Here is a 25,490-nt window from a genome sequence, read left to right on the forward strand (position 1 = left end):
ATAAAGGTGTGACATAAAATTTTCGTGTCAGTGCACCTTTAAGAAACGTACATTACCCGTTGAACACCCCTTCAGCGTGCAAGTGAGTAAGTTACGGTCATCTGCGCATCAATATTTTGTAGAATGATTTAAAAAAACTTCAAAGCTCGTACTATCTTTTTAATATTTTCGAACTGGACATGATGTTGCAAACTTATGAGGAGCATTGAACACTCATAGGTATGGCGAGTATTCAGTATTATCATGCCACGAGAGTTGTTTCACAGAACAATGGTGAACTAAATATACATTTTACGGTAAAAGTCGTTTACAGGGTAATTTTACCTTCACCCAAAATATAGGTGTGCGAAACTCGAAAAAAAAATACATGAGCTAGCACAGTTTGTTTCAAAAGTTCATTCAAAAACGCGCTGCCCCGCCATCCAATATCGACATACAAAAATCCTAAATGAAATAATAGGTTATAATTAGGTTTCTCTTCTCGGAATACACAAGTTAATAAATTTAGTGCTCCCGAAAACCTTCACACACGTTGCACTTTCATTCTTCGTGTTTACCTGAAATATATTTGGCCCTTATTGCTGGGGGCTTTGTGCGTGCATTGCCTCAGGGCTTCGACCGACATTTGTATCAAAAAATCCTAATATACTGCAGTGAAGTGCGAAATGATAAACTTCAATGTTTTCAACTTATTGATAATTCAATCTTTGTGAGTATATCTCGCCCAGTTTTATGAAAGAATTTTTCAAAGAAATAGTCATATTCCAGACTGTGCAGCTTCATCTCGCCAGGCTTTGTGAAAGAATTATAAAAATATATTTATTTTACACGGGCTGGTCTTGTATAGAGGATATACAGTTGAAGCGACCGCCCTTAAGCTTCGGCACTAATACAAAGCCAGAGTAGTGCATCGGCAGACAAAACACGATGGTGCCGCCGCTTCAGAACGTTGGAAAGAACGGAGAGAGAAAATAAATACCTGTAACCCGCTCTAAAACGTTGATGGCAGGGGTGAGACAACTTGTATTTTATTGACGAATAGGTGACGAAAACGTGATCGCAGTGATGTGTTGCACACTGATAGAATATTTTATCGTTTCAGATATTATGACCGAGCCTGTCGTTGCCGCTGAGAAGAAAGACCAGGACACGGTCGCAGTTTGAATGTAGAGTCGAAGTTATGCCAGGATTCACCACTACGTGTGTCTTTTTCGGTTTTTGGCGCTGAGAGGAGGCCATTCGCCCTTTCAATTGTCGCGGAAAAGTGTGCACGCGCTCCCTCTCAGCGATAAAAAATCCACCGCATTCAAAGGCCTTCTGAAGCTTCCAATTGTTGAACTATCCTGCAGCTTCGCAACAGAAATTTATTATTCTTCTTTTGCATTTTCATCAGTTGCAACTTTGCAAATAGTTAACTGAGATGACGTTCTCTTGCGCTTGAAAGAGCGAGCTTTCACAGTATCACTAACAAAATAAAACGGTGTTTTAGGAGATTTGCGATACCAGATCACGTGCTTTGGGTGCTGAATGGAATCGAAGATTCTGCTTTGTGGCGCAGCTTCTGTTCCTTCTTAATGTCGGCTTCTTTCATTGCTAAACATGTGTTCAGAATCCGGAGAGTTTTCGTGGAACAAAATAAATCTATTACATAGCACCATGCGTAAATTGAAAATATTGTTACCCAGTGTAGGCTAACTTAAAGCAAGGCGTCTTGGGAACAATTTATACGCGTTGTGCCGCTTAGCCTTAGAAAGAGGGTTTGATCATGTTTGTGGTGGCTACATTTTAAAAGAAACAGAATAAACGGAAGTTTATGGCGTGAGTTAAAAAAATACATCTGGGCAGAGCTGCTACGGAGGATTTCACTTCAGCGTTCCTCAGAAGCCAGGTGCAGATAGTCCGCGCTGAGTCCTACAACCAATCAAGAATTCATTCTTACCTTGTTGTTGGCTATGCGCGAGGAAGACACAGGAAAAGAAAGATATAAGACAAGGATGAGCGGCCGTTCTCGTCTCATCTCTTGTCTCGTCTTGTGTCTGCCTCGCGCTTAGCCTACAAGAATGCAACACCAACAAGCCCAAACTTACACCCTCGTCATTCGTACCATTTCGCCAGAACATTTGTATAATATTGCTTTCGTGCTCCACAGATATCAAGGTTTATGGCAGTGTGCATCATGCATATATTTAGTTGAGCGAAAATCAATGCTATTTACCCAAATCCCGCGCGTAAAGACGTTGCGAAAGACAGTGGCACTGATTGCTCCACCTAGCTTATAAAATAACACAGACGTTTGGAACATTTCGGTAGCTGCACTAGGTCCCCACGTCTCATGGCTCTTAACACGCATTTTGTGTAAAAACAAGGTTTCAGACTGGTTAATCATGATGATATTCTCGAATATAATAGTGCTGATTTAAAAAAACTCGCGGTTTAATAAATCTGATTAAACACTATGAATTGTGTGCACGAGAACATTTTTTGTTTGTACCCATGCTGCACGCTACAATCCCACCGCGACTTTGGGGCCCCTGACACGAGTCACACAACCGCTCATATCTTGTTGAATGGGCGCAAACGTTACCATACGCACGTTAAAACTATATTAGGTGGTGAGGGTAGCCTGAGAAGGAAGTTCCTTGTGATCTCTCAGACTAACTTAAAAATTGTTTCTTTTGCGATTTTACTTATGTTCTTCAAATCGCAAAAAAATAGAAAGTACAGAATGGCCATGTAATATATCCTAGAAAAGCAAAAACCGAGTCGCCGCGAGTATTTGTAGCAAAGAGCCACCACGAAAATTTAAAATATGCTGTAGTTTCAGGTATATGTATATCTATTACACATAAATTTAAGGCTTGAGTTCGCACATTAGTTTCTTGCGAATTGTTCAGTAAACACGTTCACACTGATGACCCCCCGGCCATGTTTGAAGAGCGAGTTTTATAACGTTCAACCATGAATGCAAGTGGATACACTGAAGTAAAGCACACAGGGTGAGTGCTTGTATAACGCGAAACCCAAGCGCGCACCCCAAATCATTTTTTGGGCACATAGTTCTCTCCAAATGCTCTGCTTGTCAAAGCTCTTTATTTACTCTTCATAATTCCAAGGCTTTTGCTGCACACTATGATTGCGTATTTCTGATTTTTTCTTCATCCTCAACGGTCATACCAACATCTTGGCGTAATGTACTTTGTTGTTTTATAGTTGTGTTACGACACTTGGACGGACCCGAATTACCCGACCACGTTTAAAATATACAACGGGGTATTATCGCCTGTATAAGTCATATTATATCTCATGTTCAAAGTATGCAAGGTTACCTAGCAAACGCCAAGATTTATTTGCGCATATGTGCATATGTGTAGAAGCTAGACGGAGTGAACTTATTTGTTTTTACGCCACCGCTGGCAGACGTGTTCTCCTATATAGCCAGCTTAGGATTAGATATGAGTTAGCTTAAAGAGTGGATTGCGGGAGTTGCTTCATGGTGCACGTCCCTATAATGTATCCCGACCTGTCAATGGTTTTATTATAACATACTGTGCGGTTTTTTTCTGCCTTTCGTTGTCCACAACATCAGGATTTCAGTTTTATATGCGGCTAATAGAGCTAAGTGTTCCCTACAAAATATTCGCTGTCCACAACTAAGGCGGGAGCTCACAAAATAACAAAGAATAAACAGAGAAAATAGGCTTGGTTGAACCAAAAGGCAAATCTATTTGTTGCATCATACTTCCGAAAGTATACAATTCGAACACGCAACAGATGGCGAACGAGCGAAGCCTAATCGTGTGGCCAGGGGTTTTCTTCTTAAGCCTCTGGTTCCATTTCAAGTAATATACGGCCCACGCTTGCGGCTGACACGTAACTATGTTCTTTCTGTGTACCGCCTTTGTTAATCGAGATATGCTTCACGCAGTTGCACGTGGCGCTAATCTTGTGGACTTTTTTCACTCTGTTAGATGCGCCATCGCCAATTACGAGCGTGGGTAGCGGTTGACGTTTAACTGCGTCAACTATAAACCAAACAACTATATCACGTCTTATATATAAATCCTATTGACCTGCTGTTTTACCATCAGTATAAAATTGCCGCGGGTGAGATTTCTGAGTACATGGCACCACCGCATAATATTTTATTGTATCCCAGCCTCAAAAAGCTTGGCTATGGAAATGTCAGAATAAAGGTAATCTTCATTTACATACATGCATGGCAAGGCTGTTATAACATGAATTCGCTTCATTTAAAGTTCTGTCTTTTTTGCTTTTCTGACTGATTAATAATTATTGCATTTCAGCTTCAAAGATTTACGGCTGAAAACACTACGTTCATATTTTTCTACTGACGAACGCCACCTAATCATCCACATGCCCACCATTATACGCGCGTAGAAAAACTCTTACTGAACACATGCGAACAAAAGAAATTATTTTTTCAGTCTGTCTGATGAAATATAAACCCTAAAATTGTCCAAATGTCGTTTAGGTAAGCGTGACAGGGCAAGATCTCTTCTATAAAAATTAGTGTAATCTTCTTCGAGGCGCAGAATGATTTATCCTTGTAAAACGCAGATGATCAACTTTCACATTGGCCAACTTAGTGCGATTGTCTCTTTTTTTGTTGCCCACAACTAGGTAGCGTATATTCAGGGCAAACATAGGACGTTTTTCTGCCCTACACAGCCGGAGAATATCACTTTATCCTAGCGATATCTTGTGTTTTTTACGCTTGCTGGTCTTGTTTAGGTGCCGTTTATGGTTTGAGATTACCTGTCTTTTAAAGAATCTATAAATCAGTCTTTCTCGTGTTGTAAACTAGTGTACAGACCAGACAGATGTTTGGAATGAAACACCAGCGACATCATTGTTTACGACTATAGACTCCCATTGAACTGAAGGGTCGGCAAAATACCGTAATTTTAGAACCGTTTATTATGTGACCTAAAAAGTAGCCCAAACTGAACAGTGATGCTAATGGCAGACTCTCAGGCTTTTCTGCATATATAGAAAATGCGGAGATTGCAAGCTATAATGGCGAGCGCAATAGGGTGAAACCCGAAGAGTGAGCCGCCGATTTATGACGTGGTTAAAAAAGTTATATATTATTACTACTTTTTATTGCTGCATTGTTCGTGTCATCTGTCGCCACTTTATAGTTGGTAAAATGTGTTAGTTTTATCCCCATCTGCTTCCCCACCATCGCGTCGCAATGGCGAGGATGCAGTCATCAAGGTTTAAGAGGCCGCCCTGCCAGCCTTAGCCCAGTCGAGATGAGAACACCACAATGTCCTCCGCCCGGTGTCCTATCCAAGAGACCCGAATAAAGACAATTCGAGACGAGCCGTGCCCAGACAAGCCGAAGATACTGTGTTCCCTGCCCGTCCATCTGACATGCCTCCTGGACTTTTGACGCTCCGGCACGACTGAAGAAGTCGTTTTTGATGGGCCAGGCAACATTAAACTCATCGTCGCCAGCACGAAGGCAAGCGATTCCTATATGTACATGCTTCATTACATTTATATCCCGCATCCAGCCCCAGCGTGTCTCGACTTCGATCGGGGCGGTCGTCCTCGACTGGAGTGGGTCATTTCACGGGACGTAGCTGATAATCCCTGTGGCGACAAGGCCCACCTTCAATGGCTATGAAAAAATTAAAAAGCTGTGTGCGGGGCGCAGCCAGCCCAGTCTCAGTTATGGCCACATGTAAAATTTTCGCCGCATTGTGTAAATACATTTTTTCACTGCAGTATTGTTGTGTCATCTGCCGCCACGTTACAGTATTCTTTAACTGTGCCAAAATGCAGCGGTACTCTTTGAACGCACCGAAATAACAAGTGGATGGTGTTCCCGAAACACAAGTTCCTTGATCGAAGCTCCCCGTTCTGCAACACATTTCGACGAAAAAGAGCTGGCGTATCATTGTAGTTTTTGTCTTTGAAGAGAAAAGAAGCTTTACCTTTGTGTACACGAGAAATCAAATTTCTACGGAGATCTTATGCTACAATACTCAGTGCGTTCTACCTCCTGAAACGATGTAAAAGTTTTTTCTCGTGTCTAGGTGCTGTGCGTCAACACTTTATCATTAGGTCCCAGTGTTCTTTATTAAAGAAAAAGGTCAACGAAAAGAATGAAAAAATTATTGTGAAGGCGCCAATTGTTCCTAAATTGAAGAAATTATTACTCTACAGAAGTATGTCCATAAAAAAAAACAATAGTTATTCCAGTGTACTCTTACCATCAGACTTTAATCATTATGATAAACTCTGAATTTTTTTAAGAAATCAGAAATGCAAGAAAAGAGATATTTTGGTAGTATTAGCTTACGTGTAAAAACGAACAATTAACTGGAACAACAAGATATTCTGATGACTTACCAAACAGGGCAACAGCTACCAACCAAGTGTAGACCCCCAGTGATGTCATCTTGAAGTAATAGGTGAAAGCTAGCACACAAAACCTCCATGGTTTTTTAAATGAGCGAGAGGCAGCAACCATCGCTCCATATGGTTTCACCTCCGAAAGGAGCTTTTGGTTTCATTGTGTCACGCGTCCAGCTGCTGTTGAATCAAACAATAGCGATTCAAAATGTTTCTGAACCGATGAAAAAGCAAGGGGAGATATATCAAAGTACAGTAACAGTACTTTCTTATTGTTATAAAAAACTGCACTTTGACATTGTATAAATCAAAACGCTTTCTCTATATACGCAGAAAATGGGTCATGGACATGGAGCTGATTCAATACTTGTGATTAAAATTGAAACAGATGGCTGAAACATTTTCTTTAAAAATTGACTTTAACGCTGCAATAAACTCAGGTGCAATGCGAGTAAAAAGTAGTATGCTTTACAGTTGTTGAAATAAAATTTACTTGCGTGCGCTAAAAAAAATGAGTTGAGCATCGTTCACCAAATTATAGTACAAGTTGTGAAGGTTAGAAATAGTCCCCATTCAGTTTCAGTTACAGAGACCAGGACGATGAAACACCCAACTCAAGCCACTAAAGAGGTCCTTGACCAAAACAAACGACATTTGTTATAACGTTTTCATTATGTGCTACAGTGACATATTATGTTCGGGAGAAACATCGTGTGGGGCAGCCCAACAGCATAATGTTTAATGCGTTATTGGGCCTTGAAAAGCATTTTGAGCACACTAAATGAACTAGCGCAATTATTAGGTTGGCTGGTCGACGTTGTCTGTACCAAGTATAAGGCTTTCACGTGCAGCGGAAAGATCATACTGCAAAGTTTGTTTTGGCGTTTTCACCCGTTGCTGTCTGTTTGTGGGCTCCGCCATCTTCCTCGGTGAACGTGATCAAGTTTCCTATGCGTGTGACGAAGCAGAAATCTCTGAATTGGACGTCTTTTTTTTTACTCACTTCAAGTAAAAGGAAGCATTGTCTGCTCAGCTTCGACAGGTCGCTGTGCCGTCTTTGGGTAATTAGTGCTTTCGTTTTGCTCTACATCAACGTCTTAGTCTATTATCACGCTTCTCGTAAAGGCGCGTTGGCTAGGCCGAAACGACGATTACACGACGACGGGGACGCCGACTTCCGAGTTGGCAATCGCCTTTTCACATAACACCGACGTCAACACGAACACGCAGGACGACCGGAAATCCGCGTTTTGTGATTGGCTTGCCGAACGATGCTGCCGACGACGACCGATCGGTAGGATAGGGAATCGATCGAGAAGCGAAAACTGCATCCCCACAACAATAGTGCCCTAATAAATAGGGCACTGTTTTGTTAGTTCCTTAAGTGTAATAAACATAGTAAGGTCCATGAAATGTCAACAGCTAAACTCATGGGATACGTGTTTTGGGTTATTACGCTCCGCCCGTTCGCTTTGGCGACATCCTTTCCCAGAGTTGCAAACCGCATTTTGTGAACCACCAGCAATGCTTGGAGAAAGTATAAGCTCAGATTGTAGCAAAAGAAAAGTTACGGAACCTTTACTAGGTTATAAGAAGTCAATATCGACCAAAGTTGTTGCTGTTGTTCGCAATACAAAAGAAGGGCGATCACAATTCTCGCACGGCGAAATCACAGTGGCAGCCGGAACAGTTCTGTTGCCGGATGTCCGCTATGGTTAGGGCATTATGAAACTTTACTGCACAGCTGCAATTCAAGAAATGTTAAGTTCACCAGCCAGCAGGAGAATGATTTAGAAAAGACTGATGTGACTCAAAGGTTGTGTCTCAATGTCTCCAGAGTATTTGCAGCCTTCGTGTAGGGATCTTAATGGGAGCCAATGCGCAGGGATAAGTTGTTTCGTCTTTTAGGAACTGGTGGTGTTGGGTCAATGCATTTGTTGGTCCACTAACATGTGTATCGGTTTTTTTACAAGTTGGCGGATCATAGACTTTTACTTACTTTACTTAAAAAACGCATAAGTGACCATTTACCTTACCGCCTTGTTTCTGCGGGTGAGGTTAACAAAAAGCCGCCATGGTATTTTTGTTAATGAAGTTGGTGATACTTTTCATTTTTTCACTGCGCGGTTTTCTCTGGGGTACCTTAATAGTCTGTCAAAAAAGGCTATGACGAACACTTTTATTCATAATCTGTTTCCTGTGCCTCTTGATCGCCAGCTATACTTCCGGGGCCATAACAGTAATGTTTTGGACCCTGTAAAGTGTATGAGCGTTCCTCCAAGTACAAAAACGTTTTTCTTTAAACTTCGTTCCGAAAACACTTGCAGTTAAAACATGGCTGCGCAATAAAGAAATGTCGATCCTTTGGTGCAACAATTGCTGCTTGTGCAATCAACCAGAGAGTATTGACCATTGTTTTGTATGGGCCATGACGCGGTGTTTTTCTGGGAATATTTGCAACGGACACTAAAAAAGGAAATTGAGAACACTCCTGTGTGACGTGCGCATTTCAAAGAATACGGTGACGCAAGCGCGGAGACATAACCATGAAGGGATTGCCCTCATCCTTCATGGGATCGCCCTCAAAAAAAGAAGCGCCATGTCACGCGAGGGGTTGACGTGGACCAATAAGAGACGACCGCAGCCGAAGAACTACGGAGGCAAGGGAGAAAAAGTAGAACGCGGGGAGGAGCGGACACAGCAGGTTGAAGGACCGAGACGTAGAGATTCAAGACTCGAAGCTTGTCATGTTTTCAGGACCCAAGCTCGAAAGAGGTCTACCTGGTGCCTTGGCATCCTGGAGCCGATTCACAACTTGTGAATTGTGTAGGCACGTGAAATCAACGTGATCCGCGCTTGGACGAACCGCCGCCAGCTGCCCGTCGGCGACCGGCAGTGAACGGTTGCCTCCGACGCACTTCTACTGGCGCTCGATCGTGAACGGGCACCGACCAGACCGTTGTCAGCAAGGATCACGGTGCATGTTCCTCGTCCACGTCCCGGCAAGAGTGACGCCGTAATTGTAGCCCAACAACGACACCCCTCACATCATCACCAGCCCTCACGACGTCCTGACTACGCCTCATCAGTCTGAATCTTCAGTGGGAACGTTTCTTGGTACTTTCTTTAGGTTCAGTTTAGTATGCCGTAGGGTTATGTCTGTCTAATTTACTTTTGCGGTGTGATGTGTTTCGGTTGTAATTAGGTGTGTTTCGATGTGTGCCGCAGTTTCTTAAGAATATTTGTTTGTTTCGTTGTAAAGCGCTTCGTCTAAGTATTGGCTTTGTGGCAGGTCCCCATCGCCACAGAATTCTTGAAAAGAACCTGCGAGGGAGCTTTTTGTCACGACAACCACATCCACTATTCGCTTCTTGCCATTTGCTGATGTTAATCGAGTGCCATTTGGCGTTTTTGTTCTCCTAGGATTTTTTAGCTTCGCGAAGTGCCACATGACTGCAAGGCACGCGGAACCCCCTAGCCCAACCAAGTGCATTTTTCGGGGACAGGCGGCGTTGGTGCGGCGTTTTTGCGGCCCAGGGTGATCCACCTGAGTGGGCGCGGTCTTTGAATGCGTACGTTTTCTTGCCTGAGTTTTGAAATGGTGCCGACCTTTGTTTGACTAACGCGCTTGCCATTTGCTGCCTGGTAGTGTTTACACTGTCTGTTAATTATCGTCTATGATAGTTTCTAAAATTTGCATTCATTAAGAAAGAAATTATGTTGTGGCGCAGTGGGCTGATGCTATACGCCCGCTCAATCAGAGCCGCTGGTTCAAATCCCAGCAGCGTGTTGCTTTTTTCTTTCTTTACTGCCATTTAGGCGTCATGGTTTGGGAATCATATTCGGAAATCCCAGAGAGATCTGCTAGGTTGAAGTGTGGAACTACCATATCAAACGTAAATGCATCGTTCAAGTAATAGGTACACTTCCTCCAGTTTTAAACTTGTGTTTTGTGCATATAAAAACGCACTTGTACATTCAGGCTACGAAATACATTGCAAAGTACATTGTACATTGTAATATGCCATGTCTTTATTTATCGTCAAGGTAGTTTTCTCCCATCGGCATAAACATGACAAAAGGTAAGCTTTGGGGGTGGGGGGATGTATAGGGCCTCCAGCAGCAACCAACTACTACATATATCGCAACTGGCAGCCCTGAGCACGAAAAAAACGAACAAAAACCCCATATTGAGTTGAAGGTGTTCCAGGGGTGAAGGAAAATTTCGAGGGCGGAATACTTGTTTTGTGCCATTACATGCGCAGTCCAACATAGACACAGGCGCGCACGGCCCCACATCACACACTACAGTCTTGTGAAACCGCTCGTAATATCTCTTATGGTTAACTTGTCTAGCAGTTGATATAAACCAAATATAAACCAAAGTCGCTTACAAGGTTCTGCGGAAAGTAAAGGGACAGCAGGGGGGGGGGAATAAAATGCACGACGCACTCTTAAAATAGGGCCTGTGACGTACCGTGCAAATCTGTCACAGCTTTTTGTTACGATAACAAATGTTCAGAAACCATCGGCATTATGGAATGGAATACTACAACTGCCTGTGTACATGTGTGCACGGCGTCCCCATTGTACCATCAAGCTCGACATTGGCCCGAACGAGCGGCCATTCAAGCAATATATAAACCAACGTCGGTTTGCAAAGCATGTTTGTGCTCACTCTAACAAATTTTGAGGGGATTGTTCACACATTCGCTTACACATTGTAGACTCCAGTATGTCCCGCCACATTCCTTCCATCACCTTTTCCAACCGAGAGCTGAGTGCAAGACTCATAAGCAAAGTTACAAAAAATGGCCCAAACGGAACATAGAAAGTGAGACGGCCCCGTTCCAGACTGAGACTGTGGCAACGGTGTAAGAAATAGCTTAGGTAGAGTGTACCAGAAGTTTTAGAGTCGCCTGAGCTGCAGCCTCTCCCATTGTTCCGCCGGGTCGACTTTCGCGCTGAAAATAAACCTGTATAGCGGCGGCATTGTTGTCCTCGACCACTGAACAGCCGCCGCTTCCAGGAACCAGCTCCCAGCTGGCGCGCGGCGAGATTTGCGCTGCCCGTCCCGGTGTTTGGCACTTGGTGCAGCTGATGTATTGTTGTATAAGGTGTAACGCGCCGACGCTACACAATCGATGAGGCGCGCCGTTGTGGAGGGCTCAGGATTATTTTGGCCACCTGAGAATCTGTAATCTGTGCCGAAATCTCGAAAACACGGCCGTTTATAGCTTTTCTTTTCCATCACACAAGCGGCCGCCGTTGTAAGAAGTCGAACCCACGCCTTTAGGCAGGAGATTTAGAAAGCAAACGCAGAACGTTATACTTTTGCTTGTGAAAATTTTAAACTGTACCACCCAACATAAATTTATCGACGGTTTTCCCCAAGGATACTTTCACATTTCCTGGTGCTTGTTCTCAAAACGCTCTTGATACACAGTACTCTCTCGTTAACTCAAAGTCTTAACATTTTATGACAATTTCAAGATAAGAGGAGTTTCGATTTAAATGAAACTGAAAATTTGTTGCCAGGTCACTGAAATAAGAGCTAGTGCTGCTAACAAAAGCTCTACTGCAAATGGGTGCTTTCACAATTACGAGAAAACTATTCGCTGGAGAAACAATATTTATATTGGTAAAGAAGGAACTATGTGAGGCTCGCCTTTCTTGCGTTCGCATCTGCCTCCCAAAGAAGCGTTCTCAAACAGCCCAATGCATCACATCAGTTGTTGGTCGCCACCGTTACTTTCTATCTTGTTCGGAAGCAGACACTGCATGGTTGTCGTTTCTTCCGTTGTAGGTACTTTTGGTGGCTCGTGGTCGTCCGCCTGATGAGCTGCGTTGTTCAAAGTTAGCTATATATAAACGATGTAAGCGACATACTGGATTCCGGTAACGGGGAGATAGGCTTTGAACTACGCGTATTTTGCGTAACTTTGCCGTTCACTAACGCGTTTGCGCGTAGAGGGAGCTAACCGTTCGAACAGGGACATTTCCACCTGCCTGTAGCGAACTTTGTCTCGTGTATTCTCTGTCAAGATTTTGAGATATCTGTGCTCATAAAGAAGAAAAAGTGATGTAAATGGAAGCCGAGAGAAAGTTTCGAATTAACATATATTTTGAGATTCCGAAATCGAGTGAAACATTGTCGGTATGTCACCAGGGAAGTTTTCCTCTCTCCCACTTGACTATGCATGCGCATGAAGCAAAAGCGGTGGAGCGGACATCCTATGAGCGGCAGAAAGTTTACTATTGTTTCGCGTTCCTGCCTCGAACATAAATATTAAAATTCTTCTTCAGGGGTGCCCTACCGGTGATGCTTTCAGTGTGGTTAGTGGACATTTTTTCCTTTTCATTTTATTCAATAAAAACGCACAGCACTTATCAGCATTCAATGCCGTTGCTTCTTCGACGCCGCGTTTGGCGTGCGTGAGGCATTGCAGTGAAAAAATAAAATGTAGTTTATTCGGGTGCCTTTCTTCAACCGTGCACTTAGTAAAAATCAGATATATTGATATAATGTGGCGGAAATTTTTAGTGTACACACGAGAACTTTTTATTTCTCGGCAACTGTAAACTGCCTAAGTTATTGTGACTTAGACAAAAGCGTAATCGGACGAAATGCACATCAGGATTTGATCACTTCAGTGCTTACAGTGGACGACTAGACATCTTGTTTCTACAAAGAGCAATACTTGATTGATGCACTCATTCCCAAAGGAATTTTGGGAAACTGAAGCTGCCATCAGAAATGCAGATGCAGTTGATCCGAAACATTCCTAAACACTGCAGAGGAGCCACTCGAGAAAAATTAACCTACTATGTAGCAGGTCACGTGGCAAGGAAGTGTGTACTGAAAACTAAGAGCCATATCTGCAAGGGCCAGCTTTTTCGTGTGTGCAGGAGAAGCTACACAATGTAGCTGTGTTCACTAACTCGTGTTTTCTGGGGGACTTCTGAACTCCTCAGTGCATCTTTTTAAGTTTATTAGCGATCGCGAAAATATTTTTACCGGTTACTTTGGCGGCAAAGAGTTCCACAAAAAGACCGTTGTGGATGTGCTGGCCCTTATATAAAAAGAAAAAACGCCTAAGCGACATTGCTTGTAACCAGCGCACAAAGACCTTCACTTAGTTTGGTTTTTGGTGGTGACACGGATACATTTCTAAATAAAAGTTGTAAACAAGTCCCATGCGCTGGCTCAGAATGATAAACAAAGTATTCTTGTCCCAGTTAAATCTCTATGCTAGCGTTCTTGTAACTTCCTTTGTGGAATAGACTTTGTGTACGATTTTCTGCGTTACTTTTCATTTTATTTGCATTCAACAATGTAATAAAAATGTGTACGCTAGGCTTCATAGTTTTTTTTTTTTCATTTCATTTGGGTAAACAAATTATGTCCATCTATAATACGGGCAGGATCACAAAGCAATCATGAACTCGTTCATTATAGGCCACTTTACGAAAAATTCTTTCTCGTGGGAGGTTGTAATAGCGGAAATGTCATTGCAATCCGCTACCTATGCTGCACTAAAGAAGAAACCGCAATTTTGTGTTGTTATCGAGCGGAAAGGACAAAATTAACGAAAAATATCCCGTAGCATTTATTTTTTATTTCGCTACCCACAGTCCACTATAGCTACAATATATTTAAGGAGTTAGACGTCCCGCAGAACAAGCTTCAAGCACTCTGCGCTAAAGAAGCACGCATGGCCAGCCGCCGCTTTCAGTGGTCGATTACGGCGCCGCCGCTATTTTCTGCGCAAAAGGAGCATCCCTCTGGGCCCGGTCGGGCCACTTTAAAACTTATAGTACACTCTAGCTTAGGTGGTGACACTGTGCCCGGTGATGCGACCACATGTTGTTGGGTGCTTCGCGCACTTTTCGCTCGCCCAGGTAAAAGGCGCTACTGTATGGGGGCCCAACCCCGCGGCTGCGGTAGTTGTGCCGGCTTGCACGTGCTTTTTCGAATGCGCAGGAGGAGGCAGTAGGCGTCTTAATTGCAGCGCACAGATTTATTGGATTTGGTTCAGAAACCTCGCCGGTACGTTCAAAGTTTTTTCGCCTCTCGTAGCGCAGTAAAACCAAACGATAGTCCGCGATACCACAGACGATGTGAGACGTTAAGAGCAGGTCACGCGTCGCCAAGTTCGGCTAGAAGTTTTGTATCCGTTTTGAGCCCGTACCATTTCACGTGCGTACTTCGCGGGCACTAGCCCAATTCGATCTTGATGCAACCGCGACGCTGGTAGAGGCGTCCGGTACATGCGGGGAGCGGACAATGAGAGCCGCACCTCTGTTGTTCGCCAGCGCGTCATCCGTTCGGTCCAGGCAACATGCGGATGTTTAAAACTCCAACCACATGCCTGCGGTATTTCGTGTCGACGTCGCTCCGCATCGACGCGTGTCTGCGCGCGTCACCAAAAAAACATTGCGGCCGTCCCACAATGCGAGGTTGATATAGGTATGAAATGCTGCTCTTCGTCTCAGCGGGCTTGTTACTTGGGCGTGGTTTCTCTTGCGGCAAATGGTGGGTCCTGCCTTGCCTGATGAATGCTTTGGCCCTCGAATGACGCAAAACCCCTTTTCGACAGCAACTGGAAGCCCAAACTTTAACCGGAATAAATGGCGAGGGGGCAGGGGCTTAGTTGTTCACAGGCACCTTTTCATCCATGATGCGGATGCGATTGTCGTTTTGTGGGTATTTTTACAGGAATACGGGGCTCTATGCTTCATTCATGATTACCCAGACGCATTCGCTCGGCATCTTAAGCAAGAACTGCTGCGGCTTGCCTGATGTCTCTGTTTATGACATAAAATTTTCCGACCAACCAGAGGGTATCAGCTTCTCTGTAAAATGCACGGCGACGCGAGCTGATGCGCGAGCAACGCCGACGTCTGCTGTCCAGATATCGGCGGCGACGCAGCGCGACAAAGCAGCGGAAAGCGGGCAGCAGCGGTCGGGTTTCCAGTCCTTCTCGTGGTGTTGGGTCTTCCTTACAGTACAAAAGTATCAATTGCTTTTTACTCATGGTAATCGGCTGACTTCATACCAATAAAAGCTATTTCGGTTCAAAAGCGCTTATTTATTTGTAGCTAGTTTGGCTTTAATCAGGGGATCTGTCGTTTGCGATGAATTTTTTTGCATTAAATAAGAGAGCTCTGGCTACGTCGCGTTTAGTATTAGCATAATAGGGCTTGTCTGCAAGATTGGTGCTTGACGACCAGGTTTTATCAACGTGGCTTGCGTAGGGGAGAACAAGAAGGAGCGATAGCTTTTCTTCACAGAAATTTGGGGGCTGTGGTTACGTTGCTCATAGTACTAGAATAATCTCCGCAGATCAAAGATCTGTGAGCAAGAAACAGGCGTTACCACGGCTAAAATCTATCAAATATGACCAATACAAAACACACCCGTAAATATGTGTTGGCAGCCTCTGTGAGGGTACCAATTTATTTGCCCCGCGTCGTCTTTCGGCGTTGCCGAGCAGGTGGGCGCTTGGGTTCCGGCGTTTTGTTTTAGAAGTCCATAGTTCGAACTTTTACAGTACCTCAGTGTTTTTTTTTTCAATGACGGTTTGGCACCTTGTTTTACAAGGGAAAAAACGTGCCAGAGTACCTTACCTTTTAACCTACGACTGACGTTTGACGGCGAACACAGTATCAAGGCGGCCCAGAAATTTGCTTTGCTTACACTTTCATAAAGGTGCAGAAGGTACATAACATCAAGGTTAAATAATGCCGCAAGCAAAGTTGTGCGAAGTGCATCTTCGTTCTTTTTCGTCTTGTTTTCTTCTGCATTGATGGTGAAATACATTTGATGATTGTATTCTGGAGCAAGGACAAGGAAAGCCAAAGAGTGCCACCACCATGGCTGTGTCGTTTCTGGTCTAAAATTGTAAGTAAAATAGGAATGTGATACACTACTGCGGGGTGTATAGAGCCCCTTATTAAAAAAAACTCTGGAGTGAGCCAGATGGTTATGACGTTAGAGTAAACAATGAATGTTCAGTCAAAGCTACCCCCACTGAGGGGCTTTGCTAACATATATATGATATGAGATGCCTTTTAAAGTACACTGTCTCCAAGGTAAGCAAAGCCACGTTTAATTGGAATGAAGGGTTTGTTGCCTAAAACAATGATAGGTGAAGTGGAATGACGTGTGTGTACAGTTCGCGGAAATGCTTCTTTCTCGCACTGTGGAAATGCAGACATTGAATGAGAGCATGCATTACTGACAGACGATGTCCGCAACTGTTGCACCGTGGCGGTGGGGCTCCATTTAAAAGATGGGAATTAGTGGCATATGTATGACCTATACGTAGTCTGCTCATGTACTCTTCTGTTTTTCTGTTATGTTTTTCTGTGTAGTAGCTGCCAATTTGGGGTTTTATAGTGTGGAGTTTGTTTTCTGTCTGTGTGTCCCAGTGTTCCTGCCAGCATTTTCGTAGTGCCTTATGAATGAGCGGTTTTATGCCAAGAGAGCACAGCTGAGTAACATCGATTTCACCACGCAGTGCTGCTGCGGCTGTGCTCTTGTCAGCGATTTAATTGCCAGTAATTCCGCAGTGTGCAGGCACCCAGCACACTATTATGGTCTGTTTTAAAGCATACGCTGACATGATTTCTTTAATGACCTTGCTCAAGATCGCATTTCTACTTTTTTGCCAGAGCATAATGCTGTTACAACGCCTAAGGAGTCTGTGAATATAATAGATTGTTGTGTTTTCGTTTGTGTTATGTGTTCCACAGTTATAAAAATAGCATGTGCTTCTGCCGTAAGTATACTTGTGTTCCTGTTCAGCGTTCTTGTGCTGGAAAAGTGGGCTCCATGTGCTGCACATGCCACTGCCGGGGAAGGCCTTGAGGCATCCGTTTAAAAAGCAGTGCATGGGTACTTGTATTGTAAGTGTAGAAAGTGTTGCAGAATGAGTTTCTTTGGTGCGTGTCTTTTGTCATTTTCCCTGAAAGACACGTCACAGAGGACAGGGAGCAGATTCCAAGGTGCAGTAAACTCAGTGATGTTTGTTTTGTAGGTGTGGGGCAGGGTGACACCAAGGTCCTTTGCCTCTGCTCTCACTCGGAGAGAAAAAGGCAGAGGGAGTAAAGGATGGCTCAAAAATAACCTTTCAGATGTGTTTTGAACAATACCATTGAACGGGCGATTCCTCATCGACGTTGCTTTCACGTAGTACGAAAGTGCCACGTATGTGCGTTGTTGCTCTAAGCACCACTGGTCGGTTTCATCCTACAGGCTTTGTATAGGGCTTGTCCGGAAAGCCCCAGACGCAAGGCGGAGCCCTAAATGCAACACTGGGTCGAGCATTTTTAAAGCTGTTGTCGACGCAGAACCATACACCATACTACTGTAGTGTATGCGCGATCGCAATAAATTATTGAAGAGACAGAGCAATACATACCTTATCTGCACCTTATGAATGGTGGGATAGTGTTTTAACAATGTTCATGGTTTTAGTGCACTTAATTTTGAGTTGTTTAATGTGGGGGAAACTGTGAGCCTTTTGTCCAGAAGAATACCCAGAAACTTGTGTTCATATCTGACGGGAATCACTAAATTAAGAATACGGATTTCAGGGTCAGGCTGGACTCCACGCTGCTGAGAAAACAGTATACATGATCTCTTTTCAGGATTACTTTTAAAATCACTTTCATCGGCCCACTTTTCAAGTTTATCGGCACTAAGTTGTAACTCCTTCTGGCAGATTGACGGATTACAAGACATAAGTCTTGTAATCCGTTATAGCTGATTTAGATATCATCAACGCAGGCTGAGAAGAAAACTGTGGGTGGCGGTGCCTTTTTGAGTGAGTTCAATTTGACAATGAAATATGAACAACTCAGTACTCCTCCCTGCGGGGCCCCGTTTTCTTGAGTGTGTATTCTAGAAAGTGATGCCCCGACCCTTACGCGAAAAGTTTGCTCAGATAGGTAGCTTTCTATCGTGTTGCGCATATTTCCAGATACACCCTACGTTTTGAGGTCACGCAGGATGCCATAGCGCCATGCAGTATCTTACGCCTTCTCCAAATCAAACAAAATAGACATACTGTGCTGCCTGTGAACAAAAGCATTTTTAATACGATGCGAAGGCCACAAGCTGGTCGGTTGTATATCTTCCCGAACGGAAACCTGCCTGGCAGCTATCTAGAATACCGTGGTATTCTAAAAACGTACATGAGCCTTCTATTGACAATCTTCTAGAACAGTTTACTTAAACAACTAGTAAGTGCTATTGGCCGATAGCTAGAAGGAGAAGGGGCATCTTTCGCTGGTTTAAGCAATGGTAACACAATTGCCTCTTTCTACGCCCGTGGAACATGTCCTGTACTCCAAATCTTGTTAAACAGCTAAAGGAGTGTTTCGAGGGTGTCTGCGTGGTGGTGTTGAATCATTGTGTATGTGATTTGGTATGCACCTGGTGCTGATGTCTTAGAAGCCGCAAAGGCAACCCTAAGCTCGTTGATGTAAACTGGACGGTTGTAATAAGTCTTGTGACTATTTCGTGATGTCACTAATGGATTTACGTTCAGCAGATATTTTCTACCTAATAAATCGGTCTGTGTAATGTGAAGAGCTTGATATAAGTTCAAAGTGTTTGGCTAATGTGTTCGCCTGGTCTTCTAATGTGTTACCAGTGGTGCTAACAAGAAGCAAGGTTATTTTGTGCACTTTGAACTTTTTTATTCGGTTACACACCTTGCTTGTGTCACTGTAAGAGTTAATACGCCTTCTAACACGCCTTCCAACTGCCTTGGCACGCTTGAAAGCAATTACAATCTGTGCCGTTTTGGGTACCTTCGGGTGTTTCTCCATTCCTTGTTTTGCGCTTTGCGCGCGTTTAGACAATTCTCGTTCCACCAGGGCCCGCTGGAATTTTGAAGAGTGCGGGAGGTTTGAGGAATTGAACTATTGGCAGACTCTATAATGTGGGCGGTGACACTTCTACAAGGTTCATCGATATGTAAGTGTTTTATGAATGTGTAGGACAGATGTGATCCTTGCTTAAAAGCCACTCAGTCTGCACAAATTTTTTGCACCTTTTATGGTAAATTGAACTGTCAGAGAGTGTATCTAGACATTTAGGAGTGACAGGGATGTGGTCACTTCCATAGGGGTTGGAGTCCACATTCCACTCGAACAAAGAGAAGAGGATGGATGAACCTATTGCTAAGTCGATGTGGGAGTACGTGTTGTGTGTTGGGCTGTAGTATGTTGGTTTCTTTTTATTAAATATACACGCACGAGATGAGAGCAAGAATCGTTCTATTAAACGGCCCCGGCCATCTTCGCGTTCAGATCACCACGGGTTTCTGTGGGCAATAGAGTTACCCACCAGTAGGAATGGATCCGGTAGCTGGTTAATTAGGAATTAAAATTGTGGACTGAAAAGGGAAAAGTCAGGGGGAATATATATTGAAGCTATCGTTATTACCCTGTCGGTGATTATTACACTTACAGCTACCACTTAGGGAGTTGTGGACAAAGGGACAAATTGACAGGGAATAGAATGTTGTATAACTGTAGCTACACCACCAGAGAAAAGAGAACAGTCGTTCCTATATTTCCTAAACACAAACAGCACTTCAGAAAGTTTGTTTGTTTCGATTGTAATTGTGTTTCCTGAAGACATAAAATGCTTGATAGGTTTTTATGAAGAATTTCGTATATGTTGTTTAGGTTTTTTATTAAGCCCCTGCGTTTCATTGTGTAATCCATTGTACTACTATAAGTGTTTAAAGAGAGAGTGCAGCGTGTATTGGCGTTTAGCAGACGGGTGGTGTTATCTACGTTACTGAGCCCGCATTAAGGCCAGTTATGCGCAGAGCTGGTTTTTTCCCGCGGCCGATGTTGCCGCGCTGCTCGTTTGGCTGAACAGCTGACCGAGCTGGGGGGGGGGGGGTGTTCCATCCATCTCTTCATCCGACAGCAAAGGAGTAAATGCAGGATCTCCCTCCTTTGGCCGTGGAACTCAGGGAGTTGAACCCGTGTTTGCCGCGTGGGCCAATGGCGGCTGTAGTGGTGTTGTGCGTGTAGATGTGGATGCAAGGCTCCCCATCTCGCTGCCTACTGTGCCCAAGGCGACAGCGCAGTAGGAGAGGAATGCAAGCCATCTCCACCTACAGTGTTCGTTGCCACCTCAGCCGCAGCAGAATCCACAGGCTGTGGTACAAAAGTTTGGGAAGCAGAAGCCAGCCCAGTGGGGGGCGTGGTTGGGACCAGGACAGCGTTGCTGCACTGGGTCGCCACGGAAACCTGACGCCACCCCACCCCTCGGTGAGCAGCGTCAGCGTAACTTCACGAGGGAAGCATAGAATGTCTTTTTCGAGCTTCTGGGCAAGACAGGTTGTGGGTCACTTTGAGGTTTATGATTTCTTTCTCATTTTTGAATTTTTTGCAAGAACAGGAAGACGCGGGGTGGGATTCTTCACAGTTAACACAGTGAAATTGCGTTGCGTTACACTCATCTGTCTGGTGATCGTGATTCGAGCATTTTGCACATGTGTTTGCCCTCGACAGTTGTTGCTACTGTGCCCGTACCTTTGACATTTGGAGCAACGCCGCGCGTTTGGGGTGTACGCGCTTATCTAAAAGTGGAGAAACCCGCCTTGGGCAGATTCGGGGAGCGTACTACAATCGAAAGTCAAGATGATATGTTTGGTTTTAATCTCATTTCAATCGCGCCTCATTGTGAGACTTCTAACACCAGTCACTCCTTGCTCACGCAAGCCCTCAAGAATATCTGCCTCAGTTTTATGTATGAGTTAAGTTTCCGAGAGCACACCTTGGCAGCTGTTGAGGGTTCGGTAATGTGTTACAGTGATCTGTAAGTCACCTATGCATGTTTGTTTCAGAAGGTTAGCAGATTTTTCCTTAGTTCTGACCTCAATAGGCATGTCACCAGATGCAAGTTTCTTTGAGTCATAGTTTTTTCAAACTATACCTTCAATAAACGTGGCGATCAGGAACACAAATTTTGAAGATATTGGGGTGGCTTTGTCAACTGTCTGCATGACTAGGAAGCTAGCAAAGTTGTCTGGGTTATTGAAGACGACGTTCGGTGGGGGTTTAAATATTGCTTCGGTGCGGGCCCTTTTCGAGGCCGAATAATTTTGAAGAAGGGGTTTAGATAATACCATGCGCCATAGTATAAAGAAGGGAACGGGGGTACTTTCTTCTTTGAATTTACCCCCATGGTGAAAGAGATCATGGAGCTCCCTGCGTGGTAAACAGACAGGGAGTCCATCCGCCGAAGCTTGACCACAATTCGGACGGCCACAGTTTGAGGTTTCTACCCTTCACCTGAAAAATCATTGCCACGGTCGGTTACGGCGTGAGTATGGGGGCTCGGGGTCAGCGGTGTCGCCAACACCGTCACCACGAATACTCAAGGTGCCCCGTGCGGGCTGAAATACATTTAGAAACACGTCTATATATGCCCGCAAATATATGTATATATATGTTATATAAAGCTACGGTCTTGATAACTGCAGTTTGACAATCGATAATACCTGCTCATAAATGACTTCAACCGAATGGCATGGTTAAAAAAACGTGTCCAGCGCCGCACACCGATGCAGCGGCTGGCGCGTAACTTCGCCGGTTTGACGGGGTTACTCGCCCTTTACAGCGTGTCCGCGCATGGCCACCGAACGACGCCGCCACTTGCCTGACGGGTTATGTCGCGTCCATGTGGGTAGGGCATAACAAGGCGTCGAGACAAGCCCCCGGGGCCAAGCGATGCCACCGGAGGAAGCCGCCTTAGGGGAAATTCAATAGCCTGCTCCTGTATTCTGGCACGAAACTGAGACATCATTGGAGGACAATTCCCCAAGAAATTATCAGTTTTGTGTGATGGCGTAAACTTTTTTTATGATGGCGTCAATTCACCCCACCATGGCTGAGAGGTTTAACTACCCGTTACCAATCAAATGATACGGTCATAAATAACAAGAAGCGACATTACAGTTACAATTTATTGCGTCTTGATATCGGTTTGCTCTGTGGCCGCAAATTGATGGAACAGATTATGCGACGTCTTAGGAAGTCTGGAAATTGTCTGGAGATTTGAAACTGCTATGTGTGTTTTCTTTGCGGTCGTCACTATTTTTTGTAAGTTAGCGATGAAATTGTATTGAAGTGATTGCGAAAGACCAGTATGCATAAAGAGTCAAACTGGCACATTGTCGCCATTGCCCTTTTAAATTACCTTTTTCAAACATCCAGAGAACACTTCTGGATGTGAATTAGCGACCGTTTTTTCCTTCTGGGGTGTGTGTCGCACTCCAAACAAAATCTTTATTCACCGCAGATACCTATCGTAGCCGATGTTCTACCTACTATTTTTTTTATTCAAATGTGAGGCTTCAAATAGATTTGGCATAGATAACTTTTAAAAATATGTAAGTTGAGGAGGCTAAGGCCTAATAGCAGTTGTTTTAGAAAAAAGTTTAAAAATTGGCTGGGACACTTTTGTGCGCCAGTCACAGATCGGTATCAGCATGCGCTCACCAGGGTACACAAGAAATGAAGTTTTCAATTACAAGCCATGTGGACAAACTGTTTGATGTCAGTCGGTGTACAAAGATGTACAAAAGGCATTTGCAAGGCGAGACGACAAAACGCCTTAACAAAAATTTATTTTACTGAATGTAACGGGTATTGTAAAAATTATGGTATTAGCAATACAGGCTAAAGTATCCTGTGAGCGGAATATGCACTAGGCTCAATAAGCGGCGGTTCAGTTAGTTGTGTGCGGAAAAATTTTGACACTTGTCCAGGTTCTATTATTTTTGAACAAATTTTTTCTAATAATAATAGAAACAAGTGTTTTGTTACAATAAAAACTCCATGGAAGTTGATCTTTTCTAACAATTACTAAAACATAAATGTAGTTACTCAAGGTGTAGCACCTTTTCATACGACATTACAAGAGAGGGTTGAATGACTCGTAGAAATGATTGCATGAAAGGTTTAAATGAGACATAATTAGGCAGACATGTGTAAATATGGTCTGGATTGCTTGTACACGACCGTTAAAACAATGTAATGTCGTTCAAGAACTTCTGAAGGAGGATGTACTTGAACGTGGTCACGATTTTACTGAAACACAATTCTGTGTATTTCTCGTGCAAGCTATGTGAGCATTTAAAGTGGACACGCCCTCGCGGTGCGCTAGTGAATTTTTGGCGGTTGTAAGATGTACTTCTGGCTAAATGTGTAACCACCCATCACCACAGGTTTCGTCTAAAGGTGTTTTAGCGCCACTTTTTATGTTAGAACCGAAAATATTGAGTATGATTCCACCCGTGCTAGCCTTGTATTTTGAAAAGATGATCTCTGGGTGATAAGGTAAAAATCCTTGAACCTTTTGAACAAGAGCTAGATCTTATATCGTTCTTTTTAACCAGTAGGGCGCCTTTTTGTATTTTTTAACCAAAAGTTCGTGCTTGAACTACAACAGCCGTATAAATATTTTCACTTTTTGTTCTTCGATGTGCAACTTTTTATTTTGTTGTTACAGTAAGATAATCCCCCAAAAAAGGGAACCACAGTTGTGGCACTTATTAAAAGAATGTCGAAGCGTAATGCAAATAGGATTTTCTTAACATAATCACCGTGAAAAATGTCAGTCACTAACAACTATTAGAATCTTTAATAGTACGTTTGAACCACCTAAGCGTTCTTGGTATAACGGGAAATGCAAATGCATTAGGCGAAAATTATAGAATTTTTTTACTTACATTTTGTGCGCCGTCAGGTTCTACTGGGAGTGAATTAATGACGTTTTATTCGTGTTGCACATGGTACCGTTTCCACACCATATTTTTGGCTAACGCTATCCGGGCGTTGTTCTCAATGTGAGTGCGGGTGTAGACACCTCGCGGTCTATTAGAGTAATAAATTTAGCTTCGTTTTGTAACCTCGAGGTTCTCCGTCCCACTGGTTTAGCTGAAGCGTTATCGGCTTCTTGGGGAAGTTGATTTCGGGCCCTTGTCACTTCATTTGTTGGTGATTTGGCACTCTAAGCCGCCGTCCCACGAAACCTCTTCTCACACCCAATTGCGAAGAGCGACAACGTATCACTGCTTGTCTAGATGTGTATAGTTCAGTTTTCATAGTGATACATTTTACACCTGTGAGGTTCGAAGAAACCTTTTCGTGTGAAAGGTGTTGCGCTGAACATTCCGTCACTCTAAGTGTAAAGATTACTGTAAAGCCACCTCTTCCTACGTAAGATTCAACTGGACGATTTCGGAGGCGTGACTATTGTGTGTACATATCAAGATCGTTTTTTCGCTACCTGGCTGTGTGAAATGCCAAATCGTCTTCGCCAATCTTTTTCGTTGGTGCTATTAAGAAAAACCTGTTTTGCTGAAAGCCTAATAGTGTCTGATGTGGCTTTATTGATGAAGTAATTTTGTGCTCTCGAATACCTAGAGATAATGTAGAAACGTTCGGCAGGTGGAAATAGACGTTCGTAAAGCACGTTTCCAATTAGTATAACAGAATCTATTATCTGTGTCTAGATTTGCTTTTTGCAATATTCGAGTGGTGTTAGTGAAAAATATTCCGCTTCATCCCCTCTCTAAGGAAACCTTGTTACGCTCACGGCAAAACCAAATGTTGCATTTTTAAAAGTTAATATCCCTTCTGTTTACAGCCCTTGCCTTTGAAACGACTCGTAATTCTAATCAATATTGACTTTTTTATGCATAGACTACTGAACTATTTTGTTGGTTATTCTTGCGTAATTGTGCGCACCATTTTTTGACTTTTGTTTGTGCCCTAAGGTCGCGTTTTTAAACTTGAAAGGTATTTATTGTTTGTCCGGTATATCTCGATTTAGGCAGAAAGGCAATGCCCCAAAAACCAACAATATATATTCTACGTTTTTCGTTCACCTAACAAGTCAAGAACTGATTAATCATCAATATACGAGTAACAAAATAAAACCATAACCTAATCGTTTCAGTGATTTATGTTTTTATTTTCACATTTCACTATATACAAGCAAAGGGAAGTCGGCCGTGGCGAGGTTAAACATTGCTACAAATACATTGCACTGTAGCGAGAACCAC

General features: G+C 43.5%; 1 protein-coding gene across 1 annotated transcript in view; it reads right to left on the minus strand.

The window, feature by feature from the left end:
• LOC144142227 (uncharacterized) overlaps positions 1–6,545 on the minus strand; it is a 44,360-nt gene extending 37,815 nt beyond the window's left edge. The window contains exon 1 of the mRNA XM_077673587.1: positions 6,382–6,545. Coding sequence (XP_077529713.1) covers positions 6,382–6,502 — 121 coding nt within the window. The 5' untranslated portion in view covers positions 6,503–6,545. The remainder of the gene's footprint in view (positions 1–6,381) is intronic.
• Between the last annotated feature and the right edge of the window lie 18,945 nt (positions 6,546–25,490).

Source organism: Haemaphysalis longicornis, unplaced genomic scaffold, assembly GCF_048455015.1.
Source record: "Haemaphysalis longicornis isolate Haplotype H1 unplaced genomic scaffold, Haemaphysalis longicornis Haplotype H1 scaffold_6, whole genome shotgun sequence".
In the NCBI taxonomy this organism is placed as follows: domain Eukaryota; kingdom Metazoa; phylum Arthropoda; class Arachnida; order Ixodida; family Ixodidae; genus Haemaphysalis; species Haemaphysalis longicornis.